This window comes from Strigops habroptila, chromosome Z (genome assembly GCF_004027225.2).
Source record: "Strigops habroptila isolate Jane chromosome Z, bStrHab1.2.pri, whole genome shotgun sequence".
Taxonomy (NCBI): domain Eukaryota; kingdom Metazoa; phylum Chordata; class Aves; order Psittaciformes; family Psittacidae; genus Strigops; species Strigops habroptila.
Window position 1 is genome coordinate 2,584,229 of NC_044302.2, and position 19,615 is coordinate 2,603,843.

The 19,615-nt window shown below is 50.6% G+C and overlaps 1 protein-coding gene across 3 annotated transcripts in view; it reads right to left on the bottom strand.

Annotated features, from left to right (window-relative positions):
- The window catches only part of ACSF3 (acyl-CoA synthetase family member 3), a 64,555-nt gene that overhangs the window by 12,301 nt on the left and 32,639 nt on the right, over nucleotides 1–19,615 (bottom strand). For all 3 annotated transcript variants that reach the window (XM_030512036.1, XM_030512037.1, XM_030512035.1), the window contains exon 7: nucleotides 16,633–16,759. In XM_030512036.1, the coding sequence (XP_030367896.1) occupies nucleotides 16,633–16,759 (127 nt within the window). The remainder of the gene's footprint in view (nucleotides 1–16,632; nucleotides 16,760–19,615) is intronic.

Below are 19,615 nucleotides of genomic sequence, written 5' to 3' on the forward strand. Positions count from 1 at the left end.
GCAGGCCGGGTCTCTGGGGTCGGCACAGCGCGGGAGGGATGCTGGTGGGCTCTTCCCTGCCAGCAGCAGAAAGCAGATTGAGCACTCTCTAATATTAATTACACCTTTTGCTGTTAACGAATCACTCCAGATATTGGAGGCTTGGCTTCCAAATGCTTCGTGCAGAACAGAGCCCAGCGCTTCTCTGAGAGCGGGGATGTCTCACAGCCACTTCTCCAGGAGACACTGACCCGCAGGGATACAGAAGGGACCCATATGGTTCCCTGCCCTGCTGCAATGCTCCCAATGCTACCCTCCTTCCAGGCTCAATACCTGCTCTTTCAGGAACCTTCAAGCTTTCTCCCCATAATATCCAGGAGGAATGCCCTGCTGTCAGCTGCTCTCCTGGCACAATGATCCCTCATTTCCAGAGGGAAGAGCTGGAGCGAAGCGCTCACCCTCCTGCATTCCTCTGCACTGCCTGTACCTGGGGAACTGCTGCTCTTGCCAAAGGAGCGTGTTGGGGGACCACCAGGGTCCCAGCTGGCAGAGCCCCACGAAGCTCACAGGGATGCAGTTGGAATAATCAGTCTTTGCCCTTCTCTGGTGCCTTTCAGCAGAGGATCTCCAAGCAAGCTGATCCGGAGGCTAATTAGGCAGAAACAGGAACAGCTGGTAGGATAGGGTGGGATGCCTGGATGGCTGCTCACACCGAAAGCAGTGGGCAGGAGGTTGTGCATCTCTGCTCTACCCTGGGATTAACTCTTACCTGCCTCCTGCTTGCCTGCAATGGTTGTTGATACTCCTGCTCCACCCCAGGCTGAGGGAGAGCTTATCCTCTGGCAAAAAAGACACACATGAGTGATTAAGATGATTGATTTTTCAGGTAGGATTGGTCTGGGCAGGTGGTGAAGAGCCTGAGCCTTGATCCCTCATCCTGATCCTTTTATTGGTTCAAAGAGCAAAGCAAAACTCCCTTAAACCCTCTTTGCCTACACAGGGCTTTGCAGGAGTGAGTCCCAGATCTCCCCAGCACACAAAGCTGAATGGGGGCACACAGGGGCCCAGACAAGGCTTGTGATGGGCACTCGAAGGCAGATGTGGGGCCACAGCTAGCAGGCAGCTGCTCCTGCCTTTGGGCACAGCTTTTTGTGCCTGCAGACTACACAGCCCAGCAGCAAACTCAGAAATACTCCTTCCCAATCTGAACACCAAGCTTTCAGCTTTGGAAGCCTCCTGCAGCAATGAGCTCCATGTGCCCATCGCACCTCATACGGGCAAGCACTTCCTTTCACAGGTTTCAAGTTTTCCTGCTCTTTCCAGTGTCTCATAGTCTTCTAAATCCGTGGAAATGGGTTTTTTGTAAGTAACACTGACACAGTGGGAGCAGGAAGCTGCAGAGTGTGGCATGGAAGTGACCCTCTGCCTGTCTTCCCATCCCTCTGGGCACAAGCTCCCAGCCTAAGCCCAATACCCAAGTCACTGTGAAGTGGTTTCTTCCCACTGCCAGAGGATCCTGTGCTTGAGAAAAGCCACGGAGGAGGTGTGGGGTGGAAAAATGATTAGAAGGTGAGTGCTAAAGGCCGCCAACAGGAATTAGATCATCTGTCCTCTCTGCAGCCAAGTGCCCACCTTGATGGGCAGAGGGATGGGAGGCTGTGCGACACGTCTCCGTTACGGACATAAACCTTTCCCTCCCCCTACACAATGAAAACTGCATCAATAGATTCCCCCATCTGCTCACATACATCATACACTTCACTCCAGTTTATTAGCTGGAATAAATCATAAATATTTCATTATATATCAATGACGCTCGACTCCGGGAAGGCGCAATCCATCACCTCGACACTCCTTGCGACCTGCCGCCATGCAATAAGCTTTCCAGTCTATTAAACAAGATTGATACAGTGTGCTAGGATGGACTAGGGGAATTTACTTATGGAGCACTGGGAGAAGGGCATTGAATGCGTGGTGCCACACGGAGCTGCTCCCGTTAGCCGCTTGGACTGGGCAGCCCAACCAGAAAGCCCTGGAGCAGCAAGAGGCAGAGTCCCCCTCTGAGCGTGCCATGGTTCTGCTGCTGTGCTAAGAAGATGACGTGGCAAAGCAGGGCCCAGGCTCAATCCTGAGGTGCCCAGGTCCATATGCAAGACCTCAGGGTCCTGTGCGAGGAAAGGGAGAGCCCACTCCAAGCTGGAATGCACGGATGGGTTGGCAGAGCTCCGGCAGAAAGCTCTACCCTGCTCAGCACGTCCATACTCCTCAGCACAAGGAGCAGAGCCCAGCGCTGCTGTGGGTGCACAGGAGCAGTAGCTGCTGTTTTGCACTGGTGCACAGCTTCCTCAGTGCTACAAGCGCTGGTGTGCCCAGAAGTACTTATTGTAGTGCCAGGATTTTGCTTCTCTTTGTAGCTCCGGGCTCATTTCAATGCCACACTTTGCCCTTTACTTCTGCCTACCATGAAAGTCAACATGTTCTCCAGCTCAGCAGTGAACAGAGGGGACCTTTCCAGCACACACTGCAACCACAGTGCTGCTGCTCGACCTACACCACACCATGTCCTATTGTGTGGGGCACTGCCACCTACTGTGGCACACACCTCCTATTGTGTGCTTCACCCTTACATTATTGCTATTGCACGCGGCAGCAATGCTCCCATAAAGTGCCTGCAGTGCAGAGGATTAAGAGATTCAGTGAGGATGATGCAGAGCAGCTCTGAACCCAAGCTCGGCGCTCTCAGCCCCTCGGCTGCTGCTCTTTCCAAGCAGGAGCTGATGGAAAGCCCAGCACCAGCCCAGCAGAAGCTTCTTTCAACACAGGCCTTGGAAGCAGCTGCAGGTCAGCCCTCAACTCAGGAACCCAATCTCATCCACCCAAGAGAGACCTTGTCTCTCCAAGCCAACATGTCTCTTTAGGAGCAACAGCACCAGCAGAGCTAGTAACTCTCTGGTTGAATATTGGGTGTGCAACCAGCTGATGAGTTACCAATGCCTGATGGATGCTCAGTGAGATGTTAACCTGGCACGCGGTAATCCAGAGCCTCTCCACAGCACTGCTGGGATTGATTAGAGGCAGCCTTGCTCCTGAAAGGGATTGACAAAGCCTCGGCAACGATGATGTATGTGCACATATCTATTTAATGAAATGCTAAATGATAGGCTAAATAACAGAAGCAACTTTAGTTTGATTTATTGCATGGAAATGAATAATGTTTGTCACTGCTGTCTCAGCCATCTTGGTGAAGAGCAGAGGTTACGAGCACAAATTGTAGCTAATTAACTGTAATTAGCACCTCTGGAATTCCGGATCTGGGCTCCTTCACAGAGGCCGGTTGTGTCACAGCACGTGTCCCTGCTCACACACTTCTCCACACTCACCCCCATCCACCCTAGCACTTCAGCACACACAGTCTCTGAAACCAGGCCCTGTTCCTCCTCTGTGCTCCAGACCCCCTGAGCTGGGAAACGCAGCAGGAAAAACCCAGGCTTCCCTGGCAGCCTTCCTGCATCAAAGTTAATCAAAGCTAACCCCTGCTCTCAACCTTTCTGCAGGTTCTTGGATCCTCTTTTGAGTTACAAGGGAACCTGAGAAAGTTCCTCTTAATCCTGATCCAGGGCATAAAGTTGAAGATATCTTGAACTTCTGCCATTGCACCCCTTCTCCACCCTGTGCAGCCACAATGGTGAGACCTGCTGAGCTCCCACAGGCCAGCTGGATGCTTCTTCCAGAGCCTGTCACACACTGTGGCTCTTTAGGGCATCTGAAGTCCAGCTACTGGTCACTTGGCCCAGCAAAATGCCTTCCCTGGGCTCACAAAAGACAATGACCAAAGATAAATGGGCTGGTTCTGCAGGGGCAGGGGCTGGTCCTGCTGCGGCGTGCCAAGGGTTTGGTGTGCACCGCAATCATTAATAAAGCATCAAAGGCTCCTGAGGGGGAGAGTTTGAAACTTCTTCAAAACACACATGCATATTAATAATGCACCAATTATTCATGAGGAAGCCATCTCCCCTCTCCTGCAAGTTGCAGGGCTCCTGGGTGCAATGCAAAACCCTTCCCAACAACCCAGCTCTGCCTGCAGAACTACTAGACCAGCTCGGACAAGAGCTGGCACTGGGATCCTCAAACCAGCAGCTCTTCTGGCACCGGCTCTGCTGCATCCCAGAGATAGGTTCCTGTGGTTGGGACCAGGCAGGTCAGGTGAGAGCGGAGCTGGCTGTTCTCCTTGCAGACCCCATCTATTGGTGCGTGGTGTTGGAACATGGTGAGCCCCAATGCTGATGCTCTGCAGGGGCATGATGGGTTTCCTGGCAAACCCCAGCCCAGAGCCTTCTTAAGGTCCAGAGCAAGCTCTGCTTCAACCCCCTTGGAAGGGAAGAGCTCTTCAGCTTCTGATCAGACAGAGGAGCTGCCCCAAGGGTCTGCATTTGGTGCAGCCCAAATGTCCTCCAGACATGGGGATGTTTGCTGTTCCACTCACTGCAAACTGCCTGGAGATGATGGAAGCCCTGGGGAAAAGTGAAGGCATCTAAACATACCCATATAACAAGGATAATACTGGTTGCTCCCACCCCTGCCCCCAAAACAATATCTGACAGTAATATGTGTCTGTCATGCTTTGCAGGCCACTGTCCACTGAGGCAGAGCAAGATTTCGCCGCTGTTACAGATTTCTACCTGCGTGAAATCTGGAGGTAATTTAATGGCTCACGAGAAAGGAAATAAATCTATTAGAACGGAATCGCTGTTTGTTTACGTATCTTGCCATGAACATCACCACGAGCAGCAGCAGCAGCAGGTGTATGTGCAAGCACCATTTATTTACATAATAAAATTGCCAAGTAGATTTGTAGCTCAGGGGCATCCTCGCCTCTCCGTGCGCGTGCCTAACTCCCATTAGCACTAATGGCAGGCGCTGTGAGCTCAGCAAGCGGGGAACAGACCCTCCAACTGCCCTAATGGCTGCTGCTACGAGATGTAGGGATGCAGATGGCTTGCTGTGTTGGCTCCTCTCCCCTGACTTGGTCAAGGGATGGGAAGTGCATCGCAGATTCAAGCTGCTTTGCTGTCCTTCCCATCTGCAAGAGCTGCTTGCTCCTAAGAGAAAGGGGTTTAAGCAATTGATTCCCCACTCTTAAAACTTCTCCATGGACCCCATGAGCATCCAGCAAGAGGAAAAAAGCAGAAAGAAAAAAAATAATAAAAAAGCCTGGAATGAATTCCTGTCATGCTCTGTAATGGGGAACTTTGTTTGTATTCCACAGGCAGCAGCGCTGAGCCTGCTGTCAGAACCACGCTGGGAGAAAGGGCAAAACCCTGCCGAGATGAAAGAATGTGAAGCACTGGTACAGCCTCCCCTGGCATTTACACCTGGAAAAAAAACCCCTAATCACTCAAGGGCATCTCACAAAGAGCTGTGCTAATAAGGCACTCCTCCCCTCGCTGGGTGGCTGCGCCGGTGGAGCGGGAGATGGAGCGGTGCAGGGAATGCTGCCAGCATCTCCAGCTACCTGGAAGGTGGAAGCTGCAGATAAGACAAGCCTGATTTCAAACCAGTCATCCTGAGCTATGCTCTCCCACACTCTACTTCCAGCTAGGGGACAGGGGGAGTCAGGGACTTGCTGCTGGGCAGATGAGGAGTGCAGCTACCCCTTCTTTCAGCTGATAAATCAGTGATACCTTGCCCTTACACCTGCATTTTTGGGAGGTTCCTCGAGCTTCTTGCACCTCTTGGGCAGCAGTGAGAAGCCAGGATGCCTCTCGCTGACCCCATGTGGCTCTCACCACTTGCTTGCACATCCTCTTTTCTCCACCATCCTGAAGCCTGTTGGGTGCAAATCCCCCTGCTATGCTCTGCCCTACAACCCCGACCCAACCAACCACTGTGAGTGGGCTCATGCCCCTACACAGGCCTGCCTCTGCTCACAACAAGAGTTTACTCCTGGGAGACCTGTCCTGCTGCTCCCTGCCTTCATGCAGGATTCACCCCAAGAGTGCAAAGGGCTGGTTTAAGGCTGGTGGTGGTGGTGGCAGCTCTCTAAAACCCCCAGACGAACAGAGCTAGAGGCTTCAGCTTCATCTGCAGACACATTAGGGGAGCTTGGAAAGCATCATCCACTGCATCCCCTCCAAATGCCAAACCTTCTCCCACCCCCTGTGAGACAGGCTTTCCAGCATGCCTAAATGGCCAGCAGGATTTGGCTAGCAAATACAAATGCTCATCTCTGCACAGTTGTTTCAGGGCATTGGGGATTGCTGCATATGGTCCCTGCTCCAGCCTTGGCTTGGGTTGGTGTCAGACCCCCCTTATATGACATATGCCAGCAGACAAGGTCCTGGGCACCAGCTTTTAGCTGGGAGAGGAGAACAGCAAACGGATTAACACAAAGCTCAGACCTTGGCAAAGTCTGGCAGCATCCTGGGTCCTGCCTGCCCTTGGCAAAGGTGCTGTACCTCACTTCTGCACATGTAGCTCAGCATGGCCAGGAGCCTCTCCAACCCTTCAGCACATCGCAGACCCGAAAGACAAGCAGCAGATGAAACCTCCGCAGGCTGCACACCCTGCTCCATGGTGCCATACCCCTCTAAGGGAAAACAGCAGATAAACCAGCCAAGCCTTGTGAAGATTCTGGCAAGCCAGGAGGCCAAGACATTGTAGGTTCACTCAACATTAGCAGGACCTCATGGTGACTGATACAAACACAAGCACAGTGGGCAGAGGGAGCCTCCCTACTGCCAACAGCCAGAATTACTGCAGATGGGTTTACCCAGAGGATAAACCAGAAAAGAAAATGGGTAAGTAAAAATGAAAACTGTTGAGGGTTTGTTGTTTGGTTTTTTTTTTCATGTTCGCATTTAAATATTTATAGAAATCCCTGCAGACAACAAGATGAAAAAGAAAACTTAAAGCCTAATACATAAGTAAATGCTCCAAGGCGTGGCAGCCCCTGATAAAACCCTGATGACCGTAGTAACTAAAAATAATAATTGTGATAAGAAAAGCATTAGGCTAAACCCCTCTGCTTTGGCTTCTGTCCTCTGCAGAACAGCAGAGGGATCAACTACACCTCAGCTAAAGAGTGCACTACCTCTTCTTTTCCATGCAGTGACCTGTCCCAGCCTCCAGTGAGACAAATTACTGAATAAAGCAGAGATAACAATGGGAGGCTGTTGACTAAGAGAGGCAGCGGTGGGACGTGAGGAACGCTATCTGCCTTAAATTGTTTGCTTAAATATACAGCAGCCTCTACTTTTGCTTACAGCATAACACCATTAGGCATAAGTAAATATGTTCTCAATTGTCTTGAGTGAAACCCAGAGGGATGACTCTTGTTGAAAGCAAAGAGCCTCTCAAAGCCAGAGATGTTCAGCACTGTCACCAGCCCAGCAAAATACGCAGCAAAACCCTCACCACTTCACGGTGCCTGGTCTTGGATCACGCCTGCTAAAAGCGATCCTTCGCTCTCCTGTGCTGAGGAAGGAAGGAAACCAGGCCATTGGTTTCCCGGCTCATCCTACGAGCTGTAATCAATTTGTGCGATTCCCTGACCCTGCTCCATTTACGGCTGTGCTGGGTTATGTAAATCAAACACCGAAAACTGTTCAGCAAGCTAAACAGATTGTCTGGGCACCAGCAGAGTGCCTCGAGCAACGGGAAACCCGGTAAACGAGGAGGAAGGGAAAGCTGAGGACACAAAAGGCGGCAGAAAAATGATAGATTGACAAAGGTGCAAGGAAGGTCTGTTTTGAACAAGTATCCTCTTGAGATAGGCATCTCTGGTCACAGGCAAATGGCAGGTCTGGAAATACCCCCATCACCACCTAAGCTTGAAGCAGGCTTTCCCACCTGCATGCTGCTTTAGGGGAAGCTCCTGGTGCAAGGAAGCCCACCAGCACACGACAAGCAAGGACACAACACCCGGAGCGCAACTGCTTGAGCATCCCCGCCGATGGCTCCAGCTCCCTGCCCCTGCAGTCTCTGTGAGACGAAGCTCCTACAAAAGCTCTGAGTGAGCAAACTGGCAGGTTTAACTCCCGCCAGATTGTTGCCAGAGTGAAACCTCCATCCCTAGCGCTGGGCATCATAGCTTGAATGGGATGAGGCCAGGCAGCAGCAGGCTTAGCTTGGCAAGGAACTAAAGAGCAAAGCACAAACAGTCTGTCCATAGATCACAACTCTCCCTGAGAGCAGTGAGTTGCCAGCCTGGCATCTGCAAAGCTGAATGCTGTTAGTATTTTGGGTGATCACTTTAACATTCAGTCTTAATCGTTACCTTTCATACCCTGATGCTCTCCGTAGGGTACAGCAAATCCACCCCTCAGTCACTGCTGCAGACAACTGCCTGCAGCGTGTATCCATCCTACTATGATGGCTTTCCAAAGCCCCGTGGTCACAGGGCAATCAGTGACAGTAAAGACACCACAAACACTGCTCTTCACAGCACCCAAACCATGGGCATGGACCCGGGCTCTGTTCCAGCCATGCTTTGATAGTGCCTGCGATGGGACCACGGTCCTGTCCCCTGCAGGGGGAACTTAGCTGATTTGATACTGACCTTTCCCCTGTGGGATTTTAATTCTGGACTGGAGGAGACATGTTATTCATACAGCAGTGAGTAGCCACTTGAAAGAACGCCTTGCCAGTGATCCAACAGGCTCTGCCAAGTATCACAAGACGATTGTTCAGCCCATTTCTTTACCGCATCCTGAGCTCAATCCTGCACTTCCCCTCTTTACTCACTTACTGGCTTCCAATTCTCCCACTAGATCTTCTGACAGGCTTGCAGAGCTCAGCTTGACGTCTCTACAACAGAACCCAGCTGGAGATGCAGCCGGGACTCCTTGTGTTAATCCCTGGGATGGGATGGGAAGCATCACTCCTGGCAGTCAGAGCCTGAATGAGCCCCTCTCCATTCAGGCTGCAAGAGTAGTGCTGCTTGAAAGGTAAAAGCAAATAGAGACCTGAGTGGGAACAGTCTGGATTTTGGGGATGGGGGTGCCTGCTGATCCCACAGACTTGGGTGCAATTCCTCCATGCCTCTGAAAACTGGACTGTGTGTAGCAGAGGTTCTCAGACAAGTAAAGGGTTGGCATCCAAGATGTTTGATACAACTAGAGCAGAGCTTTGTAGAGAGTAAACAAATTCAGTGCCAAAAGCTGCTCTTGTTTATGGCTACGAAAATCCCAAATCACTCTCTGAACTGCTGAAAACATCAGCCTCACGAGCAGCCAAGGAAACACAGGGTTTCATTTCGCTGTGTCCTGATGACCCTAAGACTTTCAGCCATTGGGCAAACCTGGTAATAGTGTCTCCTCAAGGAGAAAGAATAAATACTGAGGCAGAAAGCAGGAAAAGTGAATCCTCTCTCCACAGTGTTAGACGCGTGTGTGTAAGGAACATTTTGAAATTAGAAAGGAATCTTTACACACAGCTGATACCCTAGACACCATGCCATCTTCCTAGTTTACTCCTAGAAACACATCTTAAATGAGGGCTGTGTGGAAGCATGAGCCCAGCACACTGGTCTGGCTTCCCCAGTAATTGCCTGCAGCCTCCGCTCCTGTCCCATGAAGATCCAGTGGGATATCCATCCTAAAGCAGCACATGGAGCTGTGGTTGGGGTACACCTCGCATGTTTTGGGGTGTCCTTTCCTTTGTGGGAATGTGGGTCCAAGTTCTAAGCTGCCAGCAAAGGAAGGAGGTGAGTGCTGCTCTCCTGCCTGACTCAACAAGCTTCAGCTTATGGCAGGCCCAGAATGGAGCAACTTCAGCCCAGCTTTGGAGGGAGCCAACACTTCATCCCCTGGGCTTATCAAACTGGTAACTCACATCATCTGCACCACGTTATAATTAAGGAATCGTTTCTTTAAAAATAGAATTTGCATTAACTGGGTTTGTGACTAGGAAAGATGCTGCAAACAAACAGAAAACCTGCAGATTAGGATGCTAATTGGATGCATTTCTATTTATAATCTGCCTTGATCAGGCTCAAGTATTTTGTGTTTCAGGTGTCAGTGCTACACCCACAAATGTAAGCAATTCCCCCAGCAGGGAAACACCTGCTTGTCTCTGGGGACAGGCAAGTGCCAGGGAAAAAGCCTCTATTGGAGGGATGGGGTGTGCATTGATTGCTGCTTCTCCTGCCCTTTCTCCTTGGAGACCAGCTCGACAGGAGGAATGGGTTGTGTCTGGCCAAGGATGGCCTGATTCCTCTGTGCTGGAAAACTGCAGGCATTTTGCCTTTTCCATCACAAGTGGGGTGGAAAGCTCCAAAGAGCCAGGACTGGGAATGGCAAGGTGCTGGTGTCAGCAGAGCTACCTGGATACGGGCTGGAAAAGGACAGACACATACCAGGAGGTACCTGAAACCAGCCTGAGGCAGCCACTGGGCTTCTCCCCTTCACTGGGACTTCACAGCTGTGTTTCTGGAGCTGGCTGGGAAGTGCAGTGCCGAGCAGGATGCTCCCCACCAAGCCAAGGCCTGTCCTTGCTGCCCAAGTTTGTGGATCGCAGTGGAGAGGCCTGAGCTGAGAGAACAGCACGTTCAGCAAGCACAGACAGATGCTCAGCGTGCTGCCGACTGCCCAAGCTTGGCAGCATCTGAAAGCCTGCCAGAACTGATGGGTGCTTCTCATTTCTCCTGATGATGTCTTATTCCAGATTAACTCCTTTTTTTCCTCTTGTTCTTCCCTTTATTGCCTGGAGCTCCCTCTTTCACAGCAGAACATCCAGAAATAAAGAGATAGCAAGTCCACCACATTCTCCGTCTAAAGCCTTCAACAACAGTATATGGGAAGTTTTTTGCGCCATAGGAATTATTGTTAATTGGAGTCTGAGAGGTTTGTGACCTGTGAAAAATGATCTAGAAAAAAATCAGTCATAAACCAGGACCTTGCCATGTGAGAAACAGCTACAAGGCTGTTTTTTTCCAATGCAGCTTAAAGAAAGAAACTTAGAAGATATGAGTCATCATTCTGAAATGTGGATCAAACAAGTTAAATAACTCTTACTTTCTTAACGACATATTAATCAAAGTGCATTGATTCTTGAATCAGATTCTACTACCAACAAGCTTTCTATCTTCCCCATCCTGATGCATGCATTAAGGGAGTTTTATTCTGACAGATACAATATAGCAATCAATAAAATCTTATTATATGGAGCTGAGATACATGGATTTGTTGCAGGATTTATGCACTACTTTCAAACCCGGTGCTATTTCATGTCTCAGCCTTAACCTGTAATTGAAAATAAATCTCTCTGAATACACCAGGTTCTAATTTTCTAGCTGTATGAGTAAATGCGAATGGAAGCTGGCCATCCCTTGGGGAGAAGTCTGCTTTCTGATCCTATCTCTCCCCCTGCGCACATCACTGTATTGCCAAATTCCTCTGGAGAAAGCACCCTGCCCGGCCCTGCACTCTGCAACTCCATCACCATCCCAAACCCTCTGTCGCCTTCCTCACGCCTCCAAAACCACTGTCTGCCCAATGATCACTGCCTCCTGGGCAGAGAGAACTCAGCCTGTGAGCACCAGAACCTGAGCGACATGAGCTCTGCAGCACTGGCATGGATGATGAAGCTCAGGCAGCAGGATGACCAGAGAAGCTGGTGTTTCTCTGCCGCTTTCCTCTAGCTCAGTGGCTTTGCTCGGTGATTGCTCATAGAATCATAGGTTTCTAATCATAGAATGGTTTGGGTTGGAAAGGGCCTTAAGATCATTCAGTTCCAACCCCTGCCATGGGCAGGGACACCTTCCACTAGAGCAGGTTGCTCCAAGCCCCTGTGTCCAACCTGGCCTTGAACACTGCCAGGGATGGGGCAGCCACAGCTTCTCTGGGAAAAGTCTGTGCCAGCGCCTCAGCACCCTCACAGGGAAGAGCTTCTGCCTAAGATCTAACCTGAACTTCCCCAGTTTCTGTTTAAACCCATCACCCCTTGTCCTATCACTCCAGTCCCTGATGAAGAGTCCCTCTCCAGCATCCTTGTAGCCCCCTTCAGACACTGGAAGCTGCTATGAGGTCTCCATGCAGCTTCTCTTCTCCAGGCTGAACAGCCCCAATGTTCTCAGCCTGTCTCCATACGGGAGGTGCTCCAGCCCCTGATCATCCTCGTGGCCTCCTCTGGACTTGCTCCAACAGCTCCATGTCCTCTTTTATGTTGAGGACACCAGAACTGCACACAGTGCTGCAAGTGGGGTCTCACGAGAGCAGAGCAGAGGGCTATCACCGCTGCCATAAGCACGGACATCTTCAAGATGTCCCTTAGAGCCCTGTCCAGCCTGGCCTTGAATGCTTCCAGGGATGGAGCATCTCTCGGGGCAACCTGTGCCAGCGTTCTAGTACCCTCATTATAAAAAATATCTTCCTTTCTCCTTTCTTTCTTCCACCCTTCCTGCTCAGCAGCACATGAGGGTGCTGGGAGGTTGCCTCTCACCTCGCAGGGCATGGGACAGCTGGGAAGGTACCGCAGTGACAGGAGACAGACGGCCGCAGGCATTTTTCCTTCGGGTCTGTCTCGGTCTCTGAGGGCTTGGAGCTGCTTGGATGTATGACAGCAGGTGGATACCCAGCAGTCTCCCTGGAAATGGCTGGAGGGGACTCTGCTCTAAGCAGCTCTGTCAACAGCGTTAATACAATAAAAATAATCAGATTCACTCAGATGGAAATGAGAGAATAGGCAGACAACAGTGCAAATCGGAAGGAATAAAGAAGATGGGAACAACAGTAAGTCACCTATGCAACACCACAAGTTCAGATGCTTCTCAGAAGAGCCACGATCTTGAATTCATCAAAAAGTCACAGCAGCATCATGCCTTTTTGTCTGCTGCTTTTTTTTCCTACAACACATATACACATACTTGGAATAACATGAAAGAGAGGGAGGTCTGCAGAGGCTTCCTTCATGGCACACACATGGTGTTTGCCTCTCGTCCCGGAAGGAGGAAACATGGGAACACAGGTCTGCAGTTGTTGCACTAAGCACTTGGTCTTTCCGAGATTTCCCTAGAAAGCGAGCAGAGTCTGCTTCACTATTTTTGCCTCCTATCATGGAGGGAATGACCATCCTCAACATCAGGTTGTTTTCTTGGGGGACACAGTTTCATGGGAGAAAGGGGAATTTTAATTAAGGAGCTGTCAATCAGAAAGGAAAATGACAGCTGCCATGGAAGTGTTTGCTCTGGGGTTTTTTTTATGTTCCTATACTAAACCCCATGATAACTCAATTTACAGGAACAGCAACCAGAAACAGAGAACTGGCCTGAAGAAGGTACCAGGGAAATAAATGACCCTCAGCCAGAAATGACTTAAAAACTAAGGATTCCTTTGTGAGCCTTGCATTGCAGGAAGCAGCCCATAAAAGCAACGATGGAACACTTTAACAGGCAGCTTGCAAGGTTTGAGCCTCATCCCTCGCCCTGGGGACAGGTATGGAAGGGAACTGGCACTCAGGCCACAGAGCCCCATGCAGCAGCGCCAGGTTAACTCTGATCACAAAACCAAAGGAGGGAAATGGGCTCCGGTGACTCTTGGCTTTGTGTGTGTAGCTGTAGGGTATGCACAGAGCCCACATTCAGTGCTTGGCGTGTGGAGAATGGCGAGTACAATGGCAGGACACCCATCCCCACGTGCCCCATCTCCATGTGCCACCCCAGAGCCGTGCCCTTCCAGGGACAGGCTCCTGATGAAGTGCAGCAGAAGCAGTATGCTGGGATTCCCCCTGCAGTGATTACTCTTCATTTGTGGCCCGCTGGGTTTTCAGATCACCATTAACAATGACAGCTGAAGAGTTCCCACACTGACTCCAAGTTTACCCTCTCCAAACCTCGTCCCCGCCACAGCTGAGTGCACATATCCTGTGTCCTCGGGGGACAAAAGGGACCTGGTCACTGCCTGCAATCACACTGTCATCCTCTTCAGGTGACCCGTATGTCATTTGGTGGGGATGCACACAAGGGTCTGGCAGTGAGAGAAATGCTAACATGGAGCCAGGAACACCATCGCCTGGGTTTTGGGAGCATGATGTGCATGTGTTCAGCCTCACCTTTGAAACACTGACCTATATGATGTGCAAATAGCAGATAAAGCAGATTACAGCCTGGCAGCAGCCAGGCTTTGCCTCCTTTGGGTTCTGTTAACATGATTCCAAAGGCACCATATGGTCCCAAAATTACCCACCTCTGCTTATCAGGGGTAATTCACCATCCAGATCCCAGTTGCTATGATGGGACACAACCTCCTTGTTTCCCTGAAGTGTTTTTTTACCACCACAGGGACATTTGCCACCTCTGAGTGATCTCCAGAGGCTGTCACAATGGTGAAAAGCAAGGGGCAATGTGGCTTGCTCACAGCACCGCCAGCTAAATGAGGCTTGGGAAAAAAATAGCCCCATCAACCTGACATCCTTGAGAGACAGAGCAAGCGGTCAGGAGAGAAAGGAACGGAAAGAAAGGCAAAGACTGGGGGAACAGGAGGGGGAAAAGAATTAAAAGCCCCCCCAGGCAGCTGTAGGGGACATCGGGGAGGCAGCCTGGCCACTGGGGCACCCTCCAAGCCCCCCCGCCTGTCTCTTCTCCTCCCCTTAAATCTAGCTCTGAGTTTTGCTCAGCTAGTGAAAGGGTTAAATTTAATTTATACTGATTTCTATTTAATATCATTCTCTCCCCGTAGGAGCCGGCAGCTGTGAGCTGATTGTACTCTCTCATTATGCAGTCTGTATCACTAATGGCCTGTGACAAAGGCATGCCATCTTCCCGGCCTTACCCCCGAGAGCCAATTAAACACACATACTCCCTTCCTGTTTGCAGCGCATTACAATGAAATTAAACTGAATTTCAAAATCATTTTCTCCTAAAGACATCTCTTTGCAATAATTAATGCATGCTATTCCTTTGCATCTGAAATATTCATCAGGAGTGGTGACTAAAAAAATTTTTAAAGCTGATTGCCCTGCACACCCTGCGCGTCGCCTGATGATGCTCCAGTCCCAGCCCATGGTACACACCCGGGATGGGGACCTGTGGTGACACTGCCGGCAGGGCAGCTCCACGTTTGCTTCAGGATAACAATGATAATAAATCACAGCTTCTTCGGGAACCATAAATAAATAAGATTACACAGAAGGCATTAGAAATCCAGCCTGACTCCTGACACGATGGCACTGCTAACACACAGTGAGAGGGGAATGGGAAACTCAGAACTGTGTCTATGTTAAGGTTCAGCAGAAATGAGCCATCACCCCTTTCTTCACTGGCAAGATTAATCGGTGGTCGGGCTCGGTACAGCCTGGCTTTACTCCACTGCTCAAGCAGCTCCCAGCCAGTGGCAGGGGCAGCAGGAAGGCTGCACACTGAGATACCACCCAGGAGCTGGGGCCAGAGCCTGCCAACCCATCCCGTGGCTGGTTCAGTATTTAATCTACATTGCAGAGAACCTCTGACCGAGGCGGCCTCTGACCGCTCGCCACGCGCGGAGCGGGAAGCGTAATTTGCAGCACATAACTTATTCATGGCCTGTCACATCTACGCCAATTGGGAAAGCTCTTCAGCCTGGTATGCTCCTGAATTTGTTATCCCACATGACGGGCAGGATTAGCCATTACGAGTTCTCCTTTGAGAACTCGATGTCCCAGCCACAGCAGCTTCAGGCAGGGAGGGTCCCGATGGCATCTGCTGCTATCGCAGGATAACAGGATCTTTATTCTGTCTGCAAATATTTGATAAAACCTACCATGGCACACACAGGCCCCACTTGGAATAGGTATTATTATTGAGGTATTATCTTCTGGACAAATTTTATTTGAAAGAAGCAAATACCAGAGGTTTTCCCATCTCTGGAAACATTCTATGTTTCAGAAACTCTTCCCTCTCTGGAAAGGGAAAGGCAAATCCTGAGAAAACCCAGAAAAAGAAACATTTCCTCTTCATTTCCACAACGTATCACATAAAAATAAAATGAGCCTTGGTTTCAAATTAAAAGGTCTCTTTATTTGGATAACTCAGGCTTTTCACTATAAAAAAAGTGGTTCTGGCAATTTCAAAACCTCTTCCTGAACCTGAAGACACCTGCTGGGATTTTTCCTCAGAAAGTTCAGCTTTCCATCAATTAGTAGTTTCTGACTGACAAATGACAGTCCCTTGAAAGGCTCCCTCATGGTCCCAGCCCACCCCACGCAGTCACACTGTCTGTGCTCACGGCTTCAACCCTAGACACCTTCTCTCTAACTAAGCCATGACCAGGAGAACAAACTCCCCTGCAGACACCATGATGGAGGCAAGATGGATCCATCAAGATCCATCCTGCAAGATGGAAGCAGGATGGATCCCGCTCCTCAGAGCTTAGTGGGGGTTTTCCACTGATGTAATCCTTGTGTAAATTAAACTCAATCCCATTTTGCAAAGTTTAAGTCCCCAGAGAACATTAAGCACCAGTATATTCTGCTCACAAGAAAGCAACCCTGAACGTACCCCATCAATTGGCTAATTACAGCCAACACAAGCAAAGCACATCCAACCTGCACACCCAGCTGTGTCGTGACCCCCCACCTCCAAACCCCCCTGCAGCCAGGGAGCCCCAGGGGCTGATCCATAGCTGCTGCCCCCTCCTCCCTTTGCTGCCCTTTGCTGGACGCCACAGGGAGCCATTGCAGTACCTGTTTTGAACCAGCCATCGGGCGTGAAGGCATCTGCTGTTTCTTTGGGTCTGTTCCAGTACTCGCGGAAGACGGAGGGTCCCTTCACGAGCAGCTCCCCTTCTTGTCCCTCCAGACCCGGTGTCACCTAGGACAAGCACACAGTGAATGCACCACGGGGAGCGGCAGTGAGCAGTTGTCCTGCAGCCGCATCGTTTCCACCGCCTTGCTAAGCAGCGTGGTGGGGACAAGCAGGACCCACACCACGTGTCCTTTCAGCCTCTCCCAACCTCCAACGCAGCCTGCCCACCTGCAGGATCTCTTTCCTCAGGTGGAAGGACTCACCAAAGTGCCTTTGATATCCAAAAGCACTGAAAATATACATCTGTGTAATAGGAAAACAAGAACTTCCATCCTGGAACCACGGCCCAGGCAGGCTGATGCCTTCCAGCTGCTGTCAGAGGAGAGGTCTCATATGCAAATGTGCAGGAAATACTCTTGGAAAAGGGTCAGGAAATACTCTTGGGAAAGGGCTGGTCCTTCCTGCCCCCTGCATGGCCTGATGCAGAGCAGCTTCACAAGAGCTCTCTGCAATGTGCTCCCATCGCAGCACCCACCAGCCTCTGCCAGGGCCAGGTTCTCTCCCAGGAAATAATTCCGGGTAAGGGAAGTATGGCCTACTGTCCCACAGCTGGGAGAGCAGATCCTGGTCTGGTGCTGAAGGCAACACCACCACTCACCCTGGATGTATGAGATTTGCAGTGTCCTCAGGGATGAGGACCATCCTCCTGCCCTCCAAAGCCAGGTGATGCAGCCAGAGGGCAGTCACTGTGAGGCAGCGGTTGACACGCTCCTGTGACTGTGCCGTGCTGCTGTCTGCTCTGTTTGCCTTCCAAAACTGTCAATCTATCACTCTTTTTTTTCCTGAGGTGGCAGGAAACACCATCAGATTTGTTCTTGGGGACACGCGGCTCCTTTCAGGCCCACGGGAAAGCAATGGCTGTAGTGACAACACACGACCCTGCAAACCTGCACGGGCAGGTTTTCTATGGCAACAAAACAAACATCCTGCTGTTATGGAAACTGGAGAATTACAGGAAGTTCACAGACTTGCCTGACATGGCATGGTATCTCATCTCCCCTGCACACAGAGCTTTGTAATCATAAGGATGCAGGCAGGCTAAAAGATGAGGCACCGGAGAGGCACAAACTGCTTGTGGGACTGTGCTAACCTAAAGTCCTTTTGCAGGGAAGATGTGCAAACACAGTGCTGGGATGGGAGGTCACTGTGAGATGTGCTTTTACATATTGCTCTATCCCTCTGCAAAGAACATCCCAGTTACGGGAATTCCAAGCCTCTTTGTACTTATTCTGCTGCAACACGGACAAGATACATCTCGGACCCTGAAAGTCAGCAGTGCCAGAAACAGAGCATGAGGGAAGGTGGTAACAGCAGAACTGCAGCACCAGGCAGAATCCCACGGCAGGGCACTCGTGTCTCTGTGCAGCCTTTGATGGAAACAAAGCTCCTCTAATGGAAAATGCTTGGAAAGCTTGTTTTAAGGCACAATTTAATTTCTTCCTGATGTCCTGCCTTGGTGGATGGGGTGACATTAAGGATCTCTGCACACAGAGCCCAGGTGTTTCTGCAGAGTTGCCTGAATGCCTCCATGTGCCACAGGCTGGGCTGAGCCCCTAGAGCCCTGGTTGTGCATCACCTCCACTGCCTGGAAGATGCTGCAGGAGAAAAAGGCCGTTAATGCTGATGACAGGAGTTTTGCTGAGTGATGGCATGGTGAGGAATTCTTCCCAGGGGATGTGAAAGAAGGAGCCTGAAGACCAGACTATCCACAAGCAGCACAGCACAGAGAAACCTGAGTTCCAGGAGAGCCGCAGCCTCAGTACCTGCAGCAGCCAAAGGGCAGGAGGCACAAAGCCTGTGTGGCAGGGACGTGGTGGGTGACACAGAGGGACCATCAACGCAAGGCTGCAGTGCTGTTACAGAGGCTGCATGTAGTTTTAACGATGCAGCTTTCTTCTCAGTCCTTTTCCTGCTGGTCCAGCCATCACATCACAAAACAAGCAACTTCCCTGAGTAACCCAGTGCCCCAGGCGCTCTCAGTTCCAATTCTGCACATTGGGTAACCCAGCCAGCAACACCTCTCCTCTTAGGGGAAACTCCACCTCACTCACCTCCCTGCAAACCCACCGGACCCCATCCAACTGTCCCAGCTAGAGACAGCCGACTATCAAAATTGCCCTCACATTGCAGGCATTTTAATTACTACCGCAAGCCTCCAAAGTCAGTCCCTTTAGTTGTCAGGCTGCTTTTGAATCTCCCAAAAGGGCTGGGGAAGGGGATGGTGGAGGTAAGGATGGCGAGGACCTGTGAACAGTTGCGCGACCTTCATCTACAGATCCTGCCAGATTTTGTCTTCTGGTTGTCAGCACTGAACACAAGAATGGGGGTAAATTTGGGTACTAGAATGGCTTCAGCCCCAGCCCAGCCTTGCACAGGCATTACACAGTGCCAGCCTGCACAACCCACACCATGCCCCAGCTCAGAGCAGCTGAGCTGCCCCAGGGACCAATCCTGCCCAGTGTTTACCTGCACACTGCATCGTTTTGTGTGAATCAAGCCTTGAACCAGCTCCAAATTTCTTGTCATATCAACTCAAATTTTGGCAGCAGCTCAACCCACATCTTATCTCGAGCAGAGCTCCTTGGCAGCAGGCACCTCCCTGTTGTGTAATTTAATGATGTTATGGCTGGCTTGCAAACAGTAAAACAGAAAGGCCGTGACGTTATCTTAATAGGATTTTGCTTGCTGCACTCCGAATGTCAGTGCCACTGCTCCCCGGTGTAGCAGAGGGGACACAAACCACCCCAGTGCCAGCAGCTTCTGCTGCTTGCAAACAGTGTAAATTAAAATTCAAGGTTCGAGGCATTTATCTCCTACAACCCCTCGCATCTGATCCCTGCTAAAATCCCAAATACACCAAGC